The 25,952-nt window shown below is 34.5% G+C and overlaps 2 protein-coding genes across 2 annotated transcripts in view; both read right to left on the bottom strand.

The window, feature by feature from the left end:
• Positions 13,401–16,734, bottom strand: LOC109228882 (BTB/POZ domain-containing protein At3g22104). The gene is made up of 3 exons (XM_019394125.1): positions 16,075–16,734; positions 14,232–15,344; positions 13,401–14,031 (listed from the first exon to the last, which is right to left on the bottom strand). Exons 1-3 carry the CDS (start codon positions 16,135–16,137, stop codon positions 13,585–13,587), a joined length of 1,623 nt encoding a protein of 540 aa, XP_019249670.1. The 5' UTR covers positions 16,138–16,734; the 3' UTR covers positions 13,401–13,584.
• LOC109229931 (RNA-directed DNA polymerase homolog) overlaps positions 23,277–25,952 on the bottom strand; it is a 17,826-nt gene continuing 15,150 nt past the window's right edge. Inside the window, exon 2 of the mRNA XM_019395472.1 lies at positions 23,277–23,423. Coding sequence (XP_019251017.1) covers positions 23,277–23,423 — 147 coding nt within the window. The remainder of the gene's footprint in view (positions 23,424–25,952) is intronic.

The following is a 25,952-nucleotide window of genomic DNA, read 5'->3' on the forward strand; positions in this document are numbered from 1 at the left end:
TGTCAAATCCACTTACAAAAGGCCTAACCAGAGAGGTAGTTGAGAAATCATCAAGGGGAATGGGACTATGGCCGAGAACAAGTCATAGTGGCGGTAACTCTACCTAGAAGATTGGAGTTCCCAAGATCTAGGTTCAAGGAGATCAAACAAAGTCATTAATGACAGTTCAACATTGTCAACTAAACTTTTGGTCCATTCTCGTGATGAGACAATGTTCAGTACCAAGGATAAAACATTAAGGCTTTTTAATGATTTCTAAATTTGATACGGGGTATATCAAATAGTGTATCTACGGGATGACACGTTTAGGAATCACCTATGTAAGTGTGAAGTGTTAGCCGCTTCAAGGAGAACTTTGTAAGGCCAGTTCTCTACGCACTTATGAAACCAGGCGGTGTTCATGGCTGAAACGAACACAACAATGAGAACCAAAGACGGTTAAGGGTTGGTTGTGTGACTTATGGTTGTCTAGGTATACACCAAAGTTCGACGGTTCAAAGATATCAAATCTACCGATTGATCGAGTATATCCGACATAAGTTCACTACGGAAAGTTCAAAGGGAAACCTACTTATCCAGACGCAATTAATCCTTGCTTGCGAATCACACAATTTTTCATGCATACTTCCGTGATATAGTCATTCCTCATTCATGTGGGGGATTGTTGGGTTTTTAAGCTATTAATGCTTAAAATAGGGTGAAAGAAAAATGGAGGGAAAAATAAAATATTTGAGTAATATTTGAGTTTCCCTCCTTGATTGTCCCATATGGGAAGAGGAAAAGGTTTTTTGATGGGTATATAAGCAATTGCTCTTCTTCTAGCTCATAAAGAGTTGAAAAGAAGGCAAGCCTCGCGCCGCCGTCGCTCGCTCGGCTCGGCTCGGCTTCGGCTTCGGCTTCGGATTTGGATTTGGATTTGGTCAAATGATCGATCGATTGATTAATTTTTGGACCAAATTTATTTGTTAATAGTAAATATTGACAGAAATGTTATTAAATATTTGGTTTAATAACAAAATATTAATATTAAAATAAATATTAATATTAAATCCAATTCAGTTATACAATTTTCAGTTTTCTATTTTGTAACAGAAAATTAACTACCCTTCAATTTTCCCTTTTTATTGTTGAGTAAATAGCCATTTATGTTATGACATTTATTCTTTGGCCGTTTTGCAAAAACAACCATTCTGAAGAGTTGCACCTCTTCAGATTTCAGCCCAACTTTGGCTATAAATACAAGTCCAATCTCTCAGATTTTCCGTACGAATTTTCTGAGTTCTTCTCCTTTCTTTTGCATATTTTAACTTCAAAGAAAGCAACAGTAATTGTGATTTGCTACTGTACTTTGTGTTCGCTGAAACACTGGGGTTTGAAGTACCACTACACCAGTGTGTAATTCGTTCTATCCTGGGAGAAAATAATCTATAACCTTGGGTACTAGGAGGGGATTAAATTCCTTAAGGAAACACTGTGAATTCAGTGGACTCGAATTGATTTTTTTATTTATTTCGTTTGCATTTCTATTTATGTTATTTTATTTTTTCCAGAATTATTTTACAAATACAGATTACTAACACACAAACTTGAAACATATAAACCTAGGCCCCGTTTGGCCATGAGTTTTGCCAAAATAAATTTGGGATTTATTTTCAAAACTCATGTTTGACCATAAATTTTTGCCTACATTTTGGCAAAATCCCAAATCCCAAAATCACCCAATTGCTGATTTTGGGCCAAAATCCCAAAACTTGAGAATTATATACACGTTTCTCCAAAATAAAGTTGGAAAATATGTTTTGAAAACGTATGTCCAAATACATTTTCATCTTCAAACCAAACTTCACCCAAATCAAATTTTTCAAAACAAATTTGAGATTTATGACCAAACGCTAGCTTAGTAAATTTCAGCAGCCGGTGATGGATTGGTTTTTGGATTGGGTTCCATTGGGCAAAAGAGTAGAGAGGAAGGCAAGTGACGTGAGAAATGTAAAAGAGAAGGCACGCATGTTAATGTCAAACATGTCTTATCGATATCTGCAAAACCCTAGCTCCCAAGAAACTTTGTATAGGATCAACTACTCTCACTCACTAGATATCTGTACATTTCAGCGTCAGTATCTGTAAATTGTTAATAATTCTACACCTTCCCATTATTGGACCCCTCCTTCTACACCATCCCCTCTTACATGGTTAGTAATACTATCACATCCCATCACCGCACATTGTTATTGTTTTCTTTTTCTTTTTCTCTTTTTATAGTAACTATTAATCGACTATGTTAGAATTCCACTAATCCGGTTACTTCGAATTTGTATGTAATTAAGATTTTTACTACAATTCCTTTAAATCTTAACGTGCGCATATTATTTTTGTAAAGGATAATCAATTTTAATATCCACTTACATTAAGCATCTAATAGGTAAGATAAGAAAGGACTGCTCAAGTGATAAATAGGCTTCACCTATAATCCGGTCTATTGATGGGTGAAGCAACTAAAGCTTAGGCCTCACCCTTTTGGGCCCCCAAATTTTACCCACAATAAAGTATTTTGTTAAATTTGTATTAAGTGCTTTACGTAGAAAGGCATTTTATAAATTAAAAAAAAAAAGATAAGCATTTTAATTTTGTGATTGATTTACTATTTCTGCAAAAGAATGGTAATGTGGACCTTCTCCTATATCCTTTACGTGTGAATAAATTGGGGAATAGGTTTGAGAACCTTATTGTTTTTTCTCTTTACTTTTTCTCAGTAGAAACCTGTAGATTTAAAAGAATATATTTACAACTTTACACATTAAAATATTAAAAAATAGACATTAAATAAAAATAACATTAGTTTTCTTAAAGTTTAAGACCTTTAATTAATATTTGGCTCACCAAACTTATGGAGCCGCCCTTGCTTTTCATTCTGAGGTTATGGGTCCGACCGTCCGAGCCACTGAGAGAGCAATACGAAGCAACTTTTGGGAAGGGAAAAGAGGGAGGTTAGGCTCCTGAAATAAGGTACTACATGAAAAACTCCTACTACAAATCTTGAGGTAGTCTAAGTATTTGCAAATAGCAAAGGATCATCACTTAATACTACAGTAGTTGTTTGACAATATTATAGCGCATCAAGAGTTTTGAAACTTGGATTGTTTGGCCCAGGAATTAGTGATCGAGAAGACATAGAAAGTCCAAAATGTAGGTGAAGCTCACGTGATTTCAAAAGACGGCATGGCCGTATGGGCGGCGACGGCTTTTTCGGGGAAAATCAAATATCCACACACTACACGTGACTACTATGTCACTTTCCCATCCATTGCGCTTTTCTTACCCTTTTCCTAGTAAAGATTAATACTGCCTCCCTTTCTGTTTAGTTGAGTATGAAGTTCAAGATTGAAAAAGGAAAGATTTTTGACGTAGAGGCTGAGTATATTTATTTGAATTTCATGATCGTACATTCATATAATAGAGTATAATTGAAGAGTTAACAATGCAATTCAAGGATTTCTAACTTTAAGAAATATGACAATCCATTAGAAAAAAAGTTATCATGTAAACTGGAACAGAGATATTTATTATATAGTACCGATGTCACAACATCTTTACTTTTGTTAACAATCATACATACAATTTCGCGCATTTTATCCATATTAGTACATCGTCCTGTAAAGAAATGATATTGTCGCCATAGAGATGTACTCCATATTGTACAAACTTAATTAGTAAGAGATATACATTGAAATTAAAATGGTGAAAAATTAGGCACGTAAAGGGCCTAATCAGTCTTGCCCAATCTAGTAGTTGGGCAAAATTAGAAGAAAAATTGGCACCCTATACCAACACATAATAGAATGTTTTTAGCCTTATATTAGGTTTGGCAAAGATAGCCCCAAACAATTGGCATTATATAGCCAAATTTTAAAAGAACTACTCTCTTTTATATTCTCTCACAAAAAAAAAAACTACACGTTTATTTTGGCTTCCCTCCCCCTTTCTCTCCTTGTATTTTTTCTTCTATCTCTTCTCTTTTGCTCTCATTGTTTAGCAACAATTATTGCAAATTATGCAAAAAAAAATCAGTGGGATGAAAAGGTAAGGTTGATCTCACATCCGAGAAAATCAGAAGCAAAAACTAAGAGACAAAAAATATATTTCAACTTTGTTTTTCTTCTCTCTCTCTTTTTTTTTTTGTTGGTTGGATTGAATGAGTGAATGTGATTTAAATTGGTTGAAAATACCTAAACGAGACTATATACAAAATTTGAGCAAGATTAGCAAAAACTAAGAGAGAAAAAATGTATTTCAACTTTATTTTTCTTCTCTCTTCCTTTTTTTGGTTAGATTGAATGAGTGGGTGTGATGAAATTGGTTGAAAATACCTAAACGAGGCTATATAGAAAATTTGAGCAAGATTAGAAGTGATGTAGACTGGTTTCGGGTAAAAAATCAAACCTAAAAATCCAACTACGACATGTGTATATCACGTTGTATATCGTGTACATCAATATCACACACATGTTTTTAAGGACGTCTGTGTATATCACTTTGTATAACGTGTATACAACACAATTTTTGTATGGAAGCCCGCATATATCACATTGTATATCGTATATATAACACAAATTTTCAAGGATATACACAGATACACATAATATGCATGAGATATCACTGATGTACATAGAGATATACCCGGGTTACGATAGAGGATGCACATGTGGAGTCGTCTTCAACTTGAGTTTTCAATTTGAAATGTGTTATACAAAGAAGGAAAATAAAATTTTAATAATTATTTTTGATATACACATTATTATTATATTTTAAAATGTGATATACAAATTATATAATTATTAATTATTGATCAAAAAAAGAAAATAAATTTTTGATATAGCATATTTAAGCAAGTTCTAAAATATAAATATAATTGTGGGAGTAAACAATATTTTGCTATACAAAGAAAATTAATTTTTGATATACACAAAGAAGAAAATTTAACTTATGATATCTATTTTGGTATACACATGTCCGATGTGCTATACACTGTGATATACAAATAATACAATATTTGTATTGTGATATACATTGATATAAAGGCACCATGAACTGTATATATAATTTTATATTATTGATATACAAAGAATAATATTATTTATATAAAAAGAATGAAAATAAAATTTTAATATACATATTGATATAGACAAAAGAAAAAAAATTGTGATATACATTTATTGGCTATTTGATACCAATATCTATAACTAAGGCTATTTTCTGCCAATTATATGGATATAATGTTAATACCATGCCAAAACCCCAAATTAGAAAGAGATTTTTTCCTTCCTATACCATATATGAAATCTTATTACAAAAAATGTGCATAGTTTCATATTTACCCGCCATGTTCATAGTTTTTCTACAATTATTATACCATTCATTAAATACTAATTATTAGGAGCTGATTCCTTCCTAATTAGGCGCGCTACAAATCAGGAACAGAATATTCTAATTGATTTAGCGACCTTCAGATCAAATTTGAAACGCAAATCCTATATCTTCAATTTAAAATCAAATTACATAGACTCTTTTCTGCAAAAACTCTGTTCTTCGATATTTTTCCTTAAGCCACAAATCAAAAAAAGACAAAATCGTCAACAAATTCGAATCAAATTGTAGAAATCAGTTCTGCAAAAGCTCAATTCGTCGACATTCTCTCTACATCTCTCTCTATTTCTCAATCGCAAATTTCAGTAATACAAAGCAAATGAAAAAGAGAGCAGCAATTCCACCATTGACAGCCATTAAAAAGCTTGAAAGCTTTGAATTCAAATTTGGGTTTTTAAAAATCATTATTTGTTTGGATTGAGTGTTGTTGAAAACAATCGGGAATATGGTTTGGAGTTTATATCTCAATTTTGAGGGGTTTTGGTGAAGATTAGACTTGGTTTTCACTGAATTTCATATTGAAGTTCGAAGAAGAAGAAGACGAAGAAGACATATTGCAGAAATTATAGATAAATTGTAGATTATTTGTATTCTGATTGTAGATGCTTTATTTTCTGTTTTCACAAATAAAAAACGGCTAAAACTTCTACAAATCTTCTGAAAAAACGCAATTATGTCAAAAATCCCAATTATGCTACAATTGAATGGGAATTGAGATATAAAGATTCAATGTACCCAGTTTGTAGATATTTTGTAGATAAATTATAGATTATTTGTATTCTAAATTGTAGATTATTTGTATTCTAATTGTAGATGCTTTGTTTTCTGTTTTCACAAATCACAAACGACTAAAACTTCTACAAATCTTCTGCAAAAAAGGCAATTATGTCGATATTCCCAATTAAACTACAATCGAATGGGAATTGGGATATTAAAATTCAATATACCCAGTTTGTAGATATTTTGTAGACGAATTGTAGATTATTTGTATTCTGATTGTAGATGCTTTATTTTCTGTTTTCACAAATCAAAAACGACTAAAACTTCTACAAATCTTCTGTATCTTTTAAAGAAAGTTGATATACCAAATTCAAGATTCCACCACTATATTTCATTGAAACCCCAATACAAAATGAGCATGCTTCTATTACCAGTAGAAACAACACTGAAACTAGAAGATACTAATAAAGTAAAATCACCTAGAAAAAAGAAATAAATCATCAGTAATAAAAACCAGTAGATTGATTGAACCAAGATAAATTTGCTAATTAATAACAACGAAAGTAACATATGTTCCACGTCTTCCCACCAATCCGCAATAAGTCCAAAAGCAAAACAAAAGTTGAAAACTAAACAAGTCCGACAAACTCAACCTATATTTAGCATTTTCGAGAAGCTTTCAAAATCATACACCAACTTTGTATGTTCCTCCATAAGTTTTACTCCATCTCATTCACATTATTTTTAGTCCTGGTAATATTCATGGCTTTCGGCTTCTTCAACATTTTGTTTCAATTCTCTTCTTTAAAAGATACAGAACAAAAAAAAAAAAAAAACGGCCCATTTTGGTACCTTGAATTAAGGAGGGATATATGCTGCATTAATTGTACCCTTAAAATACACTATGGTATAGAATTGGTAATTTGGTATACTAATTGTAATTATATCAAACCTTAAACATTGAGGGTAATAAGGTTTCCTATATGGTATAGGAATGTAAAAATTACATTAGAAAACAGCTAAGTCCATGGGCCTAATCTTGATGAATCTAACTTCATCCCACATTAGATATTGAAAGAAGTAGCGACAGATCAAATCTTCTGAATGTAACTTCAGCCCACACCCAAAAATTACAGAAATCGACTTTTAACTTTTGATGCTCTTTTGGTCCATAGGCAGAACTTTGAAGTTAAAAATAAAAAGTGTCGCCCATAGACAAGCGAGGGACAAGACTTATTAAAATTGAAGTTCCGGCCGTAGGATAAGTGGGGACAAAAATTCGAGATCATCCGCTGTTTATGTACTTCACCCAGCCCACACAAGATATAAAACGAAGCTGATAGAATACACTTCATCTCATAGTATCTTGGGCTAAACGCGGCCCAGCCGATATCCCCCCACCCCAGTAAACTCTTTGTCACTTTCTTGTAATCGACAACTAAAAAATATATTATCTTCAAATTCCATTAAATATTTAATAATTTTTCATGTAATATATCTCAAACTAACCTAGTAAAAAAAGGGATCTTTATATAAATAGTTGGCTATATTCATTTTTTACTTTTTCTAGCCATATACATAGATTATATATTGATTATACATAATTATAAACATACACATAACTAAACTATGCATATATTCTACCTCCACTGGCTACTTATAGTTTAAGCGGAAGGATGGGCGGCTACTTAGTTTTTCGGGAAAAAAAATCACCAACATTGTTAAAGCTAGACTTTTCTTTTAAAAAGATCCTTCTGATATTGGTATTGATAACATACTAATTAAATTATAACAACAACAACAAACCCAGTTTAATTCCATACATGAGGTCTGGGGAGGGTAGTGTGTCCGATAGACCCTCGGCTAAAGAAACGGTAAGAATAAGGCAACAAGCAATAACAACAGTAATATAATAAGTAATGGAAGCGAGTAATATAATAAAGTAATAAAGAACTAAGAATGGTAACATACTAAATTAAAGAATAATTATACATGGCCCCAGAAAACGTCATATAACATTTAATCTATGGTAAAACGTACACGGAGTTGTGGTCTCAAAGAAATGCTTTTAACGTTAACACTCCGCTATACAAACATTAATCTTACTTTCTCGATGGTTGATGTCATTCAAGTAAATAAAAAATACAGAGTAGAAAATAATATTGTATATTATTATTGTAGAAAATAATAATATGTATGTATGTATGTATTTATGTATGTATGTGTGTATGTATGAATTTTATACCCTTTTAAGTACAATATTATATTGAGCCTTGAATTTACTATTTCTTTTACTGCAGTTTTTTCTCGTGAAAATAAGTACAGAATCATGAGATTACTAGAGTTACACAAGAAACTGTGAAAGGTTCTTATTATATTCGTACACTAAAATTTTCATCTCATACGTTGCATGTATATTGTTAATATTTCTCTATTTAAGCAAAACAAAAAAAGTTTACTTCAAAAAGATTGAAACGGTAAGTGGGGATCAAAATTTTACAAAAATGCATTGAGGTGATTTAAGTTTTTTTTTTTTGGAATTTTTACACCCTATAGAAAACCTTAGTACCCTATTTATTTTAAATAAATACCATTTTAAAATATTACATCCTATAGATACCTTTTATACTTTATAGCCAAATATCTAATTATAGTTACATCCTACATTTAAGGCACCATATATGCTAAATAATATTTTTCTCTCTCCTTTTTAGTCTTTTCTCTCACATAATCACCGTAAAATTGACTAACCACGTTCTCTCTCTCTCTTTTTGCATACACTTTACTCTTTCTCCCTCAACCCACGATTCATACCTCTTCTCCCACCCAAATTCTCTAGTTCTCCTCCATTATCACTCTATTTCAATCGCTTAGGGTAAGTTTAATTCGTTGATTTTGATAGACGAAGAGCAATTGGTTCAACTGTAGCGGCTCGATTCTGCATGGCAGTGGTCGTCGAAGTAGGGTTCACAGCTTTTGCGTAATTCATGGCTTTGTTTGTGGGATTTGAGGGCTGGGGATTGTTTGTAGTTGTTGTAGGAGGTTGGGCAGATGTGTTAGGGGGCTGACCAGCCGGAATTAATGGCTGGCCGCCGGCCGGCGAAGCCATAAGACTGTTTCTCTCTCTAGATCGCCCAAATCGCCAATTTGTATGCAGTTGTATTCGAATGTATATTTCAGCTGTATTCACATGTATTCAGCAACATTCATTTATATATTTTAGATGTATTAAAAAGTTATGCGTATTCTCTTGTATTCAGTTTTAATCAGTTGTATTTAACTATTTTATTCAGCACTAGTTAGTTGTATTCAAGTGTTTTATACAACTGTATTCAGTTGTAGTTAGTTATATTCAACTATTTTATTCAGCAGAAGTTAGTTGTATTTTGTTGCATTCAAGAGTTTTATTCAGCTGTATTCAGTTGTATTTTGTTGTATTCAAGTGTTTTATTCAGATGAATTTAGTTGTATTTTGTTGTATTCAACTGTATACAGTTATACTCAACTGTATTATTCATTTGTATTTCTCTTTATTCAGCTATAATCTTTATTATGTATCTTTCAAATACAGATTAATGAGGGATCGTTTTAGTTCGTTGAGTTAAATTAGGAGAATATCATGTGATTTGATTTCCTTTCGTTTTTAACCAGTTTAACCTTCCAGCTTTTCCGCAGATACGTTACTGTATTTAACGTTAATGCCGCTTGAATACAGCTAAATACATGTCAAACTTAGCTGGAATTCCACTTTTTACGCCTATTTTATTTGGTTGTATTAATGAGTACAACAGCTTAAATACATGAAATACATTGTATAAAAACATAAAAGGTAATCATAACACGTAATATAGCAAAAGGGTATCTATAAATGGCTAATTAGACCTAAAAGATGGTGCTTTATGAAAAGAGATTTTTACCTTCCTATACAATATATGAAACCTTATTACCCTCAATGTTTAAGGTTTGTGTTAATTACATTTCAGCATACCAAATTACCATTTATATACCATAATTCAAATTAGGGATATAATTAATGCTTCATTTATATTAGGCGTTAATTTAGGAGCGTATATTCTCACATTTACCTTTACCCGCCCCTCTCTCCTCCCACCCCCCACACCCCCCACGTTTTACCTTCACTACCTCACGTTTACCATCAGTTGTCCTCTACAGACCCACAATTCTACAATTTTTTCTCCATTTAATTTCACAAAATCCCAATTTGAAGTTCCATCTGATTCAAGTTGAAGTAATCTTTCTCCCAACTCATGAAAAACATCAACACTCCCAGTGAGAGAGAAACAAGAGGATGTTAGGAAAAGAAGAATCGAACACGGTGTTGACGTTGCTCAAAGCCGGGGATCGTCGGCCCTTCGATCAGATCGTCGCCGACTTTGCCTCCAGCTTCCCTCCCCCTCGCCAATTTTCTGCTTGCATCTCTCTCGCCTTAATCCTTGACGTAAATCTCCCTCGCCAATAATCTTCAAACTATCTATATTGTGTGAAGACTCAATGTAGTTATTGTATATAAATTTTGTAGCTTTTTATCATAATTTTTAGATGTTTACCTCCAAGTTCTATGTAATATTTGTATATAACTGTCAGTTGAATATAAATTACACAACAAAAAATAAGAAATAAATACTCCAATCGTAGAAATGTGTTATCCACAATTAATCTGCAAATTGTCTACAAAATTTACAAAAATTACAAATTAACTACATCTAACCTACATTATAACTACAATCTGGAAACAATTTACACATGGAAGTTCTTCAAGTTGGAATTGGCCACAACTACATTTCTTGTTTTCTAGACACACAATGTACCGCTTCACACCATCCAACACAGTATGTATATGATCTGTTGAAGCCCTCACCTACATTTTCAGAACAAACACAAAGAAAAAAAATTTACAATATTAAAAATATAGTATCTACAATATATCTACATTTTATCTACAATTTATCTACAAATTAACTACAAACTATAAGTAAACTACAATTTGCCTACAATTTATCTACAATCTGGAGACACTGTATATTAAAATATTTTTTTCCTGCACCAAATAAAGAACTTGTAGTCAAATTGTAGATATATGTAGTAAATTTGTAGATAATATCATAAAACTAAAATTCTAAGCATTTTCGAACTACACAAACCTGCATTCTCATTTACCACAATGGCATCAACTTCAAAATCTCTAAATCTGCCATAGTTATCCCAATTCCCATTCAATTTTAGCATTATTGGGACATGATTTCGTGTAGTTGAGAGAAAAAAGATGAAGAACAGATATAGGTCCGACAATTTGAGTACTGAGGACGATGAAGAACAATTTTGAATTCTACAATTTGTATTGCGTTGTTGAAGCTTCTGAAGCTCTGCGTTGTTTTGAATTGTAGTGAAAGAGAGAATTACGCAGCAATCAGATCTCTTTCCGTTTCAAATTTCGAATTTAATGTGGAAAGAATCAAACGTAGATTTTGTGCCTTTTTTTTCCGCGTGTTTTAAATGGCAGAATCTGCCTAATTATGGATTGGTATATAAATTGTAGTTAAAGTGTGGACTGGGCGGGTAATTAACAAATTATGCACATTTTTGGTAATAAGGTTTCATATATGATATAGTTAGGAAAAAATCCCTTATGAAAAATTCTTTTTTTTTTTTTCTCTATATTAAATTAGAGGTGAGGACCATCTATTTAAAAATAGGTTTAAGGACAGTTTGGCTACTGGTTAATAACGGCTTTTTGACGCCTATCCCAGTTGGTCGGTTCTGTAGGGAAGGAATACTGCTTTACTAAGTATTAAATTACAATTATCGATAAGAATATTCGCCTGAATTGGTCAACCTACGTTTCACACAACCCTATGTATTCCCTAAGTCACTCGTCTTATCTGCTTCATAGATATTTAACAAAGAATTTATACTGTGTTGTTTCACCTTTGCCAATTATTAACAATATTGTTCCTTAATTATTCTGCATGTCAACTACTAAGTTGACTTCATTGTAACAACGTACCAGTAAGATTCTACGTTCCTGGACATGCGTTGTAGTTAAAAATGATAGAGTATCTCTTATCCGGTATATTGACGTGAACAAAAAGAGTACCAAAATTGTTAACTACTGCATTCATTACTACAGTAATGTTTTGGATTGAACATTCAGTTTAAAAATGTTTAGACTGTCAAAAACTACGAGGCAACAAGGTGCAATCCGGGTAATTGTTGATGAGCTGATCAATTCAGCTGCGTCGTGCCGATCAATATGACTTACTTATAGACCCAATATCACTAAAGATTTATGCGCCTGTCCCCACCGATATATTAAAAGTGACAACAAATTGCTTCTACTTTACGAATAGAGAACATGTGTTGGTTGTAATTTGTAAGAGATATGAATCAGCATGTCCAACAAAATTTCTTGAACGTCCAAGTGAGCAAGTTGCCAAGATGTATATGTTGACACTCGCTCACAAAAGATATACATCAACTATACAATCAAACAAAGATCTACGTACAATTCACTTTTCACAATGTGTTGAAAAAAAAAAATATTCCCTCCGTTTCAAATTAGATGATGTACTTTCCTTTTTAGTCTGTTCTAAAATAAATGACACATTTCTAAATTTGGACGTAATTCAACTTTAAACTCTTTATTTTACTCATTTTACAAGCTTTTATAACCACACAAATATGATGGTACCACAAAACTTTTAACCCTTAAGCTTTTAAGACCACAAGTTTCAAAAGTCTTTTTTTTTTCTTCTTAAACTTTATGACGAGTCAAACTAACTCATTTAATTTGAAACGAATGGATTATTGCTTTTTGTTTTTATTTTAATTTTCTTTTCCCTTTTTTCATATTTACTTGGCTCACTGTGTCCTCCACCAGACGCAGTGGGGTTGCAATGTGGGAAGAATATGAATGGACAATTCAGATCTTTGATTGAAACTTCTCAGCTTTAGGAAATTCTCTTTTACTTCTTGCAGACAATTTCCCAACTAGCAACACGCCATTGTCTCAATATGAGAATGATATAGAAAGTGACTTTACCTTATATCATCCTTGTTGCACAAATATCAGGGAATGATCAGTTCTTTTTCTGCCAAAATTATAATTCAGCTTTTCAATTGTTCTTCCTTTTTATTCCTATATGCTCAAACAGTTTCTGCATGTCTACCACACTGCTTTTTTTTTCAGTTTCTGTATATATATACAGACAAAATTTTATACTCTGTAAAACAATGGATTAGTCCCAATCTCCCCTACTATTGACAGCCAGAAAAAGTAAGTGGTGGGGTAAAAGTACACTTGCTATTCAAAACAAAGCACTAATATTTTCATTTGCTATTTACATACACATTCAAAAAAGAAGTAGGAGTAACAAATAATATGAGTTAACTAAATAAAAATGATGGGATTTATGATTTCCATCAAGAACATAGCCTAGGTAAAGATCTTGCATTGTTATGGCTTGATACTCTTGATTTCAACATTTTTGCCATCTGATTTTGCATTTTCCTGCAAACTTTTTCCAATTCTAGCACCCTACATTGCATACCTTGTAAATGTACTTTAAGTTTCTCATTCTCAGTCGAAAGATCCAGCTTCCCCGCGTATAGCACGATCTGCTGATCTTCCTTACCTGTATTTTCTGTTTCCACGAAACTACAAGGCGAATTGATGTAAGGAGTAGCTTGATTGGTTTCTTGAAGTAAGCTTTTGAGCTTCTCTTGTTGTGTGATCAAAGCTTGTCCAGCAGATTTTGAAGGGAATTTCTTGTTCTGAGCAAGATGGTTACAAGCCTCTGTTGACAGCTTCTCATAGTTCAATCCACTACATACTTTCATCTTTTCCTCTTCACATAACCCTGAATGTACCTGCAATTTTTCGTTGATTATCAACGTTAGACCAACTAGCTAAATTTAGGAACAATGCCTAAGCAATTCGCCACATTCTTGAACATGAACTAATAGTGAATATATGTGTTTTTATCAGTTTAAATGAGCATCATAATACAAAGAAACAAGTACAAAGTTGAAGACCATACAACAATTTAACTATTGTTCGTTAAGCATACCTCAAAATACATAACCGTGGCGTGGTAGATTGCATCATATGAGTCCCTAGCAGATTCAGGCAGCGATTTGACCAGGGCAAGAAACTTGTAAGGTTTTAGACATGGATCAGGAGTGACTTCTGCTATATACAAGTCGATCAAGCTAGCAACTTTCTTCAATCGTGTTAACGGAACACAACATGCCCCTTTGCTGATAAATGATTTCAACAACCTAAGAACTAAATTTACATCATATAAATAACTTGATCCAACCGGTGATGGGAGCAGTAGGTTATCCAAAGTCGCTTGATCCAACAGGGAGCCAATCATACTCTCTAACTTGTTCCGCGAGCACTTGCTTATCTTCAAATTCAGTGTAACTCGAAGCATTCCAAATAATGTTTTGAAGGAAATGCAGCTTAAATCTAGCAAATAAAGCATCTCGATAACTGTCTCCATCGTCTTGCTTTTCTTATCCATCGTTTTGGCCGATGCAAATCTTGATTTTTGGTAATAGAACAAAAACTTACTAAGAATACCATGATCAAGGTTTCTGGATACCATTTGCTTTACCAATATATCAATCAAAAAGGGCTCGAAAGCAGCTAAATCCTCAAACCACCACGTTGCCCTAAATATGCTATTTTTAAAGCTCTCTGTACTTTTTGAATCACAAGACAACCGAAATCCAGAACTGTCAGCAGAAGAAGTTGACGGACAAGGACTGGTTTCACAGGAAGATGCAACTCTCCCAATAAGAGAATCGAGGTACTTATCAATTACAACTGATGAACTTGCTACAGGTATCAAATTTTGACATTGTTTTAGGGAATCAAGAAGCTCAGACCAAGTCCAATACCTTATATCCGCAAGCGAATTCTCAGTTAGCTCGAATAGATTTTGGTTCCCTGATACAGATTTCTCCATTTCCATATAACTGGCAGCACAATATAGAGTTGAAACATTAATGTGGTTTATCTCAATCTTCCCTTTGTTGTAACAGAATCTTGTAATGAGCTCAAAACTCTCAGCTCCACCAGGGAAATCATGAAATATCACCTTTAAATATTTCGTCCCTCGTTTTGTTTTCCCAAACAATTTATTTATTCTTCCTGAATAAGAACATATAACATTCTGCACAAATTTATAACAAAACACAATCAGATAACAACACAAGCATATTAGTGACTTATCACTCAATTATTTCAGAATACTAAGAACCTTATGAAGGGCATTAAATTAAACCACACAAAAGCAAAAATTAAATGGAATAATCTAAAGAATTTCCAAAAGAATGATGACAGGTCGTTATAGTGAATTAAATTTGGGAGAGGAATTGAGGAAAAAAGACTGTGATGTAGCAGCCAAAGTAGGGAAAGCACAGTAATGAGTGGAAACCTTTTTTGGTCACACTCTAAAAAGATGTGAAAGAACCAAATTTAAAAGGGGCAAGAACATTTAAACCTCATAATAATAAATGAGAGGAAACATACAAAAAAAAAAAAAAAAAGGGCGGTGAGCTTACAAGTCACATTGGAGAAAAAGAAGTAAGCTGGAGTATTAGAAACTTTGCCCCACACATGAGTAATGTAGGTACAGAATTTAATTTTTGGTTAGACATGAGTAGGAAAAGTTAAGGACAATAATGTAGAAAGAGTTAAAAGACAACAAATAAACATGAAGGAGAATGATCTCTGATAGCACAAAATGGATAGAAATGAAGCCAAGTTAAACAGAACACCAGTTATTTTGGGGGTGGATACAATTTGAGAAGATAACAATTTGGACAAAGAAACAAAAAAAGAAAAGGGAGAGGAAATGCAAAGCTTGAACCAGAAAGCTAAAAGAAAGAAAGAAAAATTACCTTATCAACAATAAAGATTTCTTCACCATTGACATCCACTTCAAGATCACAAGAAACATCCATTAAAGCCAAATAAAGAAAACACCTCAAATTTTGGAATTTACTCAATTAAACAACTTAAAACCTCGTAAAAATTTGATCTTGGAAAATACCCACATAGATTTGAGAAGAAAACAACAACTTATTCTATAATAAGCATGAAGACAAACGGAAAAAGTTGTGTTCTTGGTATTATAAAAAAAAAAATGCTTAGTCAATTGGTTCAAAAGAAAAACTGAAAATATAACTTAGAGAGACAAGAGTGAAGGTGAAGCAAAGGAAAGAAAGGGTACAGATATATAATATGAGGATAAAACAAAGAGAAAATCAGAACTTAGTGAAATGCTTGTATGTTAAGACAAAGAGAGTTGTTGAGTGCCCACTAATCTGTATGTATCTGACATTCCTGTCAAAATATGAGTCAATTTTTACATAACCATATGCAACTTCTGGCTAAGTGAAGACCCTTTAGACTTGGAACGTAAGCTTTATACTATATATATATATATATAACATTATATTATATTAAATGTATATATTCTACTGGTTTTTTAATATATTGTGTCTCTCAACTCTTTTATGCCATTTTCTTGGCAGTAAGTTTCTTTCCTGATCAGTCACTTTATTAATTAATTAATCTCTCTCTGCCGTATAATATAAGTTGACGTTGTTATATTTTAATAAGGGATAATGACCTATTTGCCACTACAAAGCACCTTTTCCTGGAATTTTTTATTTGCTTTCGTTATCTTTTGCTTATTTTCAGTTTTGAGCATGAGGAAACCTTTTGCTTTTCTTCTGGTTGTGGAAAAGAACAATTTAGATTTTCAAGATCAACAAGAATTTTGTTTTAAAGAAAAAGATAAGAAAGGAAATGATAGAAATATATCAAATGGATTTGAGTTTAATGTAGTAGCTTTTTTCAATATGTACTTCTTTTATACATTGGAGAAACTAAATAAAAATTTCAAAATATTTCATATGGTACATGGCTCGAATCTGCCCGGATAAGAAACTCCATTTCTATGAGTGCATCTTCCCAAATTAACAAATATTATTTATATTTATGATCTTCATTTGTCGAAAAAACTACACGGTAAATATGTTTAAGAATGATCTTGTTGGCTTCCATAATAGTTCTAAATTGTATTTCTCCTTTGATAGGTTTCAAAATCAATTTTTAGGGATTGAATCAAAATAGCCTCGATTAATTAGTTGAAGATGAAAAAAGGGTAACGCTTTTGTTTTTATTGATTTTAAATTAGTTGTTTGTAATTGCATTTTCTCTATGAAACTCAATGGATTTGGAGAAAAAGTACAACAACAAATCCAATTTAATTTCACAAGTGCAGTCTAGAGAGGGTAACATATATGCAAACCTTACTCATATCTTGTGAAAGACAGAGGAGCTATTTCCAATATACCCTCGGCTTAAAACAATTTTTTAGGTGAATTTTGAAGCAAGTCAATTAAGCAAGGATAACATCATGTTGAGGTATTTCCGTAACCTCTTCAATACAAAGTTACCAAAAGGTTAATGATTTCTACTTGATTGGTTCAGAAAATTATTTCATCTTTTATCACTTCATTTTTCTTTTTGTTTCCCTTTCTCAGTACTTGGAGATGCTTTTGCATTGAGACTTCCAAGTAAGCTTTAAAGTGGAAATTCGATTTTTATACCTTTAGCAGTACGTACTTGTTTGGAATCTCGACATGCCATGTTATTGTGCTTTGAATATGCGGTATATGTCAACTTGTACCTAAAGTTTTACTAGAGATCTTACTTTGAACTGCATGCATGGTCAGGTTGAACTTTATGCATTTGTGCTTGTTCCTCATATTGAAGTACAGCAACAGTTAATTTCCACAATTTCTGATTTTCATACGTTTCAACCTGGATTTGCTCCCTACTGCATCCATATATATTTTTGGTTTTCTACTAGCGTTCGGTATGAGGTTTGATTAATCCGGACGAATAAAAAGGGTAACACTTTTGTTTTCATTAGCACCATCTAAAAGCATAAGACGGAGACATGGCTGAAAGGAAACGAAAACAATTGACATTTGTTGCTTTTGTAACTCTTTACGTGGAAACATCTATCTTGAACTGTTGAGAATTACTCAGTCTGGAGCAGAGCAATGAAGATCGAGTTGCGAGCCAAACGAAAATTAGGGTTCATAACTGGTACATGCACTAAGGATCAATTCACTGATGATTTAGGCGAGGATTGGGAACGTGTCAATGCCACAGCCCACAGTTTTGACTTGGATTATGAACACTGTGTCGCCGGAGTTAGTGAATGGGATAATCTATGCCAGTAACGTTCATGAGGTGTAGATTGATTTACAGGATCATTTTGACAAAATCAGCGGATCGAGGATCTACAATCTTCATTGCGAAATTGCTACAGTTTCTCAAGGTACCTCCAGTATTTCTGCTTATCATTCTAGGCTTAAACTGCCGTGGGATGAGTATAGTGATCTAATTCCAACTCTGCATGTAACTCCCGAAATAAGAGAATTCATAACATACTTAGAACAACAGAAACTTTTTCAGTTTTTAATGGGATTAAATGAGAGCTAATAGTGGCTTTAGAAGTCAAATGCTACTCCCATCACCAAGTGTGAGTCGTGCATATGCTATGCGAATTCATGAGGAAAGTCAAGGGAAAGTTTGTATGACCAATACACCTATGAATTAGGTGAATGATTCCACTGCCCTAATGAGCTCTAGAGATAACACACAGAAGTTCAAGAGATATAGAAATTTGTATTGTGAGTACTGCAGAACCAAAGGCCACATTAAGGATATTTATTACAAGTTAGTGGACTACCCGCCTGGTTTTAAAGGAAAGAGAAAGCAAGAGTATAGACAAGCTAATGCAGTTATAAGTGAAGGATTTCATGCAAAGAATGACATGCTTTAGGCAGCCACAACTTCAGATTCTAATGTAGCAAGGCAAGAAATGCACAATTATTTTACTGATGAGCAGTACATCCAGATAATGAAGTTGTTGAATCAAGACAAAGGAGAAGAGTTTGCAGCAAACACAGCATGTAACATTGATTCAAAATTAACTCAAACATGTGGCATTCTTTGAATTACAATGGCTACAAATTATATGACTTCAAATATTAGTTTACTGACTGATATAACTAGATTATCTAACTTCAAAGGAGGTAATGTTCATCTGCCAAATGGAAAATCAGTACCAGTTATGTATAAAGGAAAATGCAGTGTAATAGGTGGTGAATCAATTCACAATGTTCTATGTGTGCCTGACTTCAAATACAACATATTCTCAGTTTCAAAATTGACCAAGGAGCTATTTTGCTTAGTGCTTTTCTTTCCATCATTCTGTGTATTCCAGGACCTATGCACTAGAAAGTGAACGAAATTGGTAAAGAAAATGATGGTCTTTATATGATGTTATCAGATGGATCAAGTGCAAAATAGCTCAGGTAACATATTAGAAGTTGTTTGGTAAAAGACACTACTACAAACAATAATGTGCGGCACAGAAGGCTCGGACATGTACCAGCAAGAGTAACGAGGCAGCTGGCTTTTATGAAGAACAAGATGTCTATAGACTGCAATTTTAATAAATGCACTATATGTTCATTAGCAAGACAAACTAAGAAACCTTTTCCCTTTAGCACCACTAGAGCATGAGTCATTTTTCAGCTAGTACATGTAGATATTTGGGTACCCTACAAGGTGCCTATTTATAATGAAAATAGATAATTTTTGACACTTGTGGATGATCATTAAAAAATAATTTGGGCGTTCTTATTGAAGTTGAAAAGTGACACACTTTGCCTCTAAAGTCCTCTATCAAGATGGCAATGTGCAATTTAACCATAATGTTAAATGTTTTAGAACTGATAATGGAGCTGAATTCTTCAACTCTGAATGTGCAACCTTTTAATCAGACGATGGCATACTACATCAGAGTAATTGTTCACACACTCCATAACAAAATGGAGTGGTGGAGAGGAGACATAGGCACATTTTAGAAGTAGCAAGAGCACTGAGGTTTCAAGGAAGTATACCAGTGCATTTCTGGGGAGATTGTGTATTGGCAGCTGTATATCTTATAAATAGGCTACCATCCACAGTACTAGGTGGAAAGTTACCATATGAGGTCTTCCACAAGTCACCACCTTCGCCACTTCATCTAAGGGTTATTAGCTGTCTTTGCCACAATCACCAACCAGAGTGATAAACTTCTTCCTAGGGCAATAACAGCAGTCCATATGGAATATTCAACATCCTAGAAAGGGTACAAGTTATACAACCCGAAGGACGAGAAGTCTTTTGTCAGCAGGGATGTTACATTTAGAGAGGATGTATTGCCATTCATGCTGATGAAAGAAGGAAGAAGTTCTTGTTTTTTGAATCAGCTAGACACTATACAACATAACAAAGTTCACCTCAACAACAACAGGCTCCTGCTCAAAAAATGGGACAATCACATGCTGAAAATGAAGATGTAGTTCCTCAGCTGGATGATTTATCCAACAGTAATGATGAGGAGATTCCAGTTCAGCAGCCAGAACAAGCAACAAAGGTGGTAAATGAGGAAGTCTCACATATGAAACTTAGGAGAACTGATACAGGATCAAAACCGCCCATCTGGATCAAGGACTACATTTGCCCAACTGTGAAGCCTTCTTCTTCACCTTGCATGTATCCTATGTCCAATTATCTAGGGTATGACACACTGAGCAGTACCTATCAGACTTATCTTGCTGGAGTTTCAACAGATGTTGAACCTGTATCCTACAATGAGGCAATGAATGATCAGAAATGGGTATATGCCATGCAAGCTGAGATAGATGCACTGGTGAGTAACAAAACGCAAGAGGTGGTTCCTATCCTCAAAGGCAAAGTTCCTATTGGTTGCGAATGGGTATACAAGATCAAGCATAGATCAGATAGAACAATACAGAGATACAAAGCTAGATTGGTTGCTAAAAGATACAGGCAACAAGAAGGGTTGGATTATCAAGAAACATTCTCTCATGTGGTCAAAATGGTGACCATTAGGACTGTGATTGCATTAGAAGCTATGAATATAAGCATTATTTCAAACGGATGTTTACAATGCCTTTCTTCAAGGTGACCTTGAGAAAGAGGTATACATGCAACTGCCTATTTAATTGACAGCCAAGGGGGGAACACAGGATATAGACTACTCAAATATTTATATGACCTTAAACAAGCATCTAAGCAGTAGAACCTTAAGCTAACTAATGCACTCCTAAAGGCTGGTTTCATACAAAGCAAGCATGATCATCCCATATTCATCTTGAAGAAGCACAACAAATATTTTATAGTACTTGTGTATATGGATGGCCTTCTCATAAAAGGTGATGATGCTGGTCCGATTCAGGAAGCCAAGAACATTCTGCAAAACAACTTCATTATGAAGGACCTAGGAACTCTGAAGTACTTCCTAGGAATGGAGGTGTGCAGATCACAAAAGGGAATCTTACTGTGCCAAAGAAAATATACTTTGGAGTTGATTGCAGAATTAGGTTCGCCAGGTTCTAAGCCTGCATTAACTCCAATCGAACAGAACAAGAGACTTACAACTGTTGATTATGATGAACACTGTAACATCAATGATGATACAACACCACCAGATCTAAGAGAATATCAAAGATTTGTTAGGAAGTTGCTTTACTTGACCTTAACCAGGTCAGACATAGCATATAGTGTGCAGACCTTGAGCCAGTTCATGCAATCTCCTAAGAAGTCACACCTTTAAGCAGCTTAAACAATTGTGAGATATATGAAGAATGAGCCAGGTCTTGGAGTATTAATGAGTACAGAAAAGGATACACCCTTGAGAGCATTTTGTGACGCAGACTGGGCAAGTTGTCCAAACTCAAGAAAATCAGTAACTAGCTATTTGGTGAAACTAGGGAGTCTTTAATAGCTGGACATTTAAAAAAAAAAAAACAGAACACAGTAGCAAGAAGTTCAGCAGAATCACAATACAGAAGCATGGCTCTGACAGTAGCTAAACTTGTATGGCTACTAGGTTTGCACAAGGAATTGGAGATAAATGTTTCTCTTCCAATACAGTTGTTCACAGACAGTAAGGCTGCAATGCAAATAGCTAACAATCCTGTGTTTCATGAAAGAACAAAACACATAGAGATTGATTGCCATTTCGTAAGAGAGAACGTGCAGCAGGGCATGATACATCTTGAATATCTGCCAACAAAAGAGCAAGAAGCAGACATATTGACAAAAGGGCTTGGCAGTTTGCAGCACTATCATCTATTTTCCAAACTAGGATTGCTGAATATTTACACACCACCTAGCTTGAAGAAGGGTATTGAAGTGCAGATGACAGCTGTGCATTGGAAGCTGAGGAACAAAGGCTAGAGACTGAGTGACAGGCAATTACTTTAGTATAGTGTTAGAAGTTAGTAATAACAGAATTAATTGTAGTGTAGTGGTTAATTTAGAGCTGATTCATTACTTATATATATACACGTGTATATAGTAGAAGAACTAACTCTCTTATAATTGATTTTCTCTCAATATACAAGGAGATACAATTGTCCAGAAGCATTTCTCCCTAGGCTCCGTCTTCATTCTCTTAATTGGCATATATATATATATATATATATATATATATATATATATATATATATATATATATATATATATATATATATATATATATATATATCCTAGTTTATTTGCAACTCGATTACTTACCTTTCTCGACTAAATGGCTCTCTTAATTAATTTGTTTGATAACATTTCTCTTTATTATTATAGCCTTGTCGGTTGTCTACAGTCCGTCCATTCTAATATACCATTTGCAGTTGACCGTCCTGTTCAAGTTCATGCATGAGCATCTTGACTTCCACTATGTACTTTTACTTAATAACGAACAAGTTGTGAATATCTTCACTTACGACATTGCAAGTCAAAATGCATGAGGTGATCGTGTTACCAATTATTGAATTCTCCTTTGGTGTAAATGATACAGAAAGATTTAATTTAAATATATAAATATTTTCACTATCAATTAGTTATTTTTTATAAAAAAAATATTTATTATTATGTACTATACACTATACCTGATAAGTGATTTAATTGTATTATAAAATATATTTTGCACGGTTGGCTATTCACATTATGTTTGAGAAACTTTTTGTAGCGAAATCTTGTCCCTCATCCAACGGTGAGGACTAGAGGACATTGTAAATGGGCCCAACCAACGTTGCGATTCTGAGATTGCCATGTTTTCATAAGGAGAAGTTTGTTTAAAAGCAACCTTATCCTGTAAAACAGCAGGCAAATGGGGGTAAACGGGAGTCACGTGAATAACTTTTGTGCTTTTTTTTATTCTTTATTATTTTCTTTTGGATTTTTACTTTGCCCAACGAAATATCCGCTAAAAAATTCTAAGAAGGTAATGAATTAATATAGTAGTTATATAGAGCTACAGACCCTTATAAACCTGTTTTAAAAGATTGCAGATAGTTGGTTCTAAAATATAAAAAAGAGCAGCCCGGTACACAAGGTATTGATATTTCACGTTTATACAAGGAACATTATTGATTACTCCCACGGCTCAAATACATTGCTCCAGGCTCCCCTTCGGTTCTAAAATATTATGTTATGAGGAAAATGTAACTTCAATAAAAAATCTTAAAATGACAAGTGAATTATCCCATTCATTAGATTCCTTTGGATGCGTTAATAGAATGGACGTGGGAATTTATATATTTCTAATGTTCCTTTTAAACATGCTTAAACTTTGTATACCCTACTGAACCAGCGACGCGCCACCTTGAATCCTAAAACTAAAGAAAAATAAAGCAATAGAATTGTTATTTACACCGTTTATAATGTTCCTTGAAAATATTGAAGATCATATAGTTAACAATTTTCAATAGCCTCTTCATTCATTTGTGTATAGGGTCAAATTTGACCGTCAGCGTCTCTATGCCAATGGGTACGCCCAGTGAGTATACGCCGACTAAAGTAAGCGTACGACTCGGACGTGGGGACAAAAGCGACATCGTTTAGGACTCAGTGTCTTCACTAGGAAAACGTTACCTATTTTTGTAACTTTTTGATTATTTCGAGGAAGGTCTCTTATTATATAAGGGAGACCTTCGCATTGTAAAAGTGAGATGATTCTGAAATAATACAACTCTTTCATTTTCTCATACTCTCTCTCCATCGCTATCTCTAACGAATACTTTCTCTTGAGTTCATATTATCACTATTAGATCTACAACAACAACTTCATTTTTCATCTCTAGGTCTATTATATTTGATTACGATTTACCCTTTCTTACTTTTGATTGTTTTTAAGCTTGCAAAGTATATCGATCCGTCTGTGGGGATTTCGAGAATCAAAATCATAGTATCCACCTAGAGAGCAACCAACTACCATTCTCTACACCACACGAAAACAAAAGATGGCTGAAAATAACACCAGAATGAAAGCGATAGTGGGTGTTACAGCCAATCTCCTTGATCCTCTCAACGAGGCCGGTGACGAGGGCATCTTGAATGCAACCCTAGCATCACGCCAGGTGCAGAGATCTCATCTTCCCCATCCGAAGATCTGACGATCTTGCATGAAAAAGGGGCTTCCACATCTGCGGCTAAGGAAGCACCCTCGGTGGTCAAGAAGCTACTGGAAGAATGGCTAACAAGCACTCTAAGTGGCTTGGTTGAGAAGTCACCACAAAGTAACGACAGGTGTATACCAACGGTAGGTACCACTGCTGCCATGGGTGAACCTGAAGCTGCACGAGCAAATAACAAACCCATCGAGGCACAGACCAACGATGGCACGCTAACAGCCATCCTAAAGAAGATGGAAGAAATGGAGAATGAAAACAAGGCACTCCGCGACCAAATGAAAGAACATCAGGAGAGGGTAGACAAGATCCCCGGCGCTCCCAAGTTGCTACGAAAATGCGACGTGGGGAGGTTCGTTGAACAACCATACACGGAAGAAGCTGCCCCTCACCCTATCCCAAAAACCTTCAAGATGCCACCCTACTTAAAGGTATATGACGGAACCACAGATCCCGAGGATCATTTAATCTACTATGTCACTGCTGTAAAGGGCAACGACCTATCAAAAGAACAGGTACCGTCGGTGCTGCTGAAGAAGTTTGGTGAGACATTGACAGGAGGGGCCCTAACGTGGTACTCTCAGCTACCAGCTAAGGTGATATCAACGTTCGAGGAAATGGCGGATAAGTTCATCACCGCCCATGCAGGTGCAAAGAAAGCGGAAGCAAGGGTCAACGACATCTTCGCCGTCAGGCAAACCACAGGGGAGGGACACAGGGACTTCCTAGCCAGGTTTAATAGGGTAAGTATGAGTCTACCAAACGTATCGAAGGTATGGCAGTCACCGCTTTCCAGAACGGGCTAAACAGGAATGGTTCGAGGGCAACCAAGAAGCTACTAAGCCGCCTCATGAAATATCCCCCTACCACATGGGAGGAAATCCACAACACCTATTGCGCTGAGGTACGAGCGGACGAGGATGATCTTAATGAGCCGACCCAACGGCTAACAACGATACACTCAGAAACAAGGAGGGATCGATGCAACGAAGGACGGCGAGAACAACTCCCACGCTCCAACAAAGACCGACACCAGCCATACACCAGATCCTCCCATCCACCACCAAGGCATACGGACGCGCTACAGCGACACGTCGCCCCACTCCGAGACGAAAGAGGTACGCCTCCTTTATTATCCGCCCATAACTTTTGTGTGTCTCCTTCAGAAATAGTGTACGCACTGGAGAAGCTGGGCACCAAAGTGCAGTGGC

The sequence above is a fragment of the Nicotiana attenuata genome, chromosome 7, assembly GCF_001879085.1.
Source record: "Nicotiana attenuata strain UT chromosome 7, NIATTr2, whole genome shotgun sequence".
Lineage (NCBI taxonomy): Eukaryota > Viridiplantae > Streptophyta > Magnoliopsida > Solanales > Solanaceae > Nicotiana > Nicotiana attenuata.

Coding starts and splice junctions, on each gene's coding strand:
- LOC109228882 (XM_019394125.1), bottom strand. CDS start 16,137: ATGGATGTTTCTTGTGATCTTGAAGTGGATGTCAATGGTGAAGAAATC. Junction 15,345..16,074: donor AAATCTTTATTGTTGATAAG/GTAATTTTTCTT, acceptor AAATTTGTGCAG/AATGTTATATGTTCTTATTC. Junction 14,032..14,231: donor CCACGGTTATGTATTTTGAG/GTATGCTTAACG, acceptor GAAAAATTGCAG/GTACATTCAGGGTTATGTGA.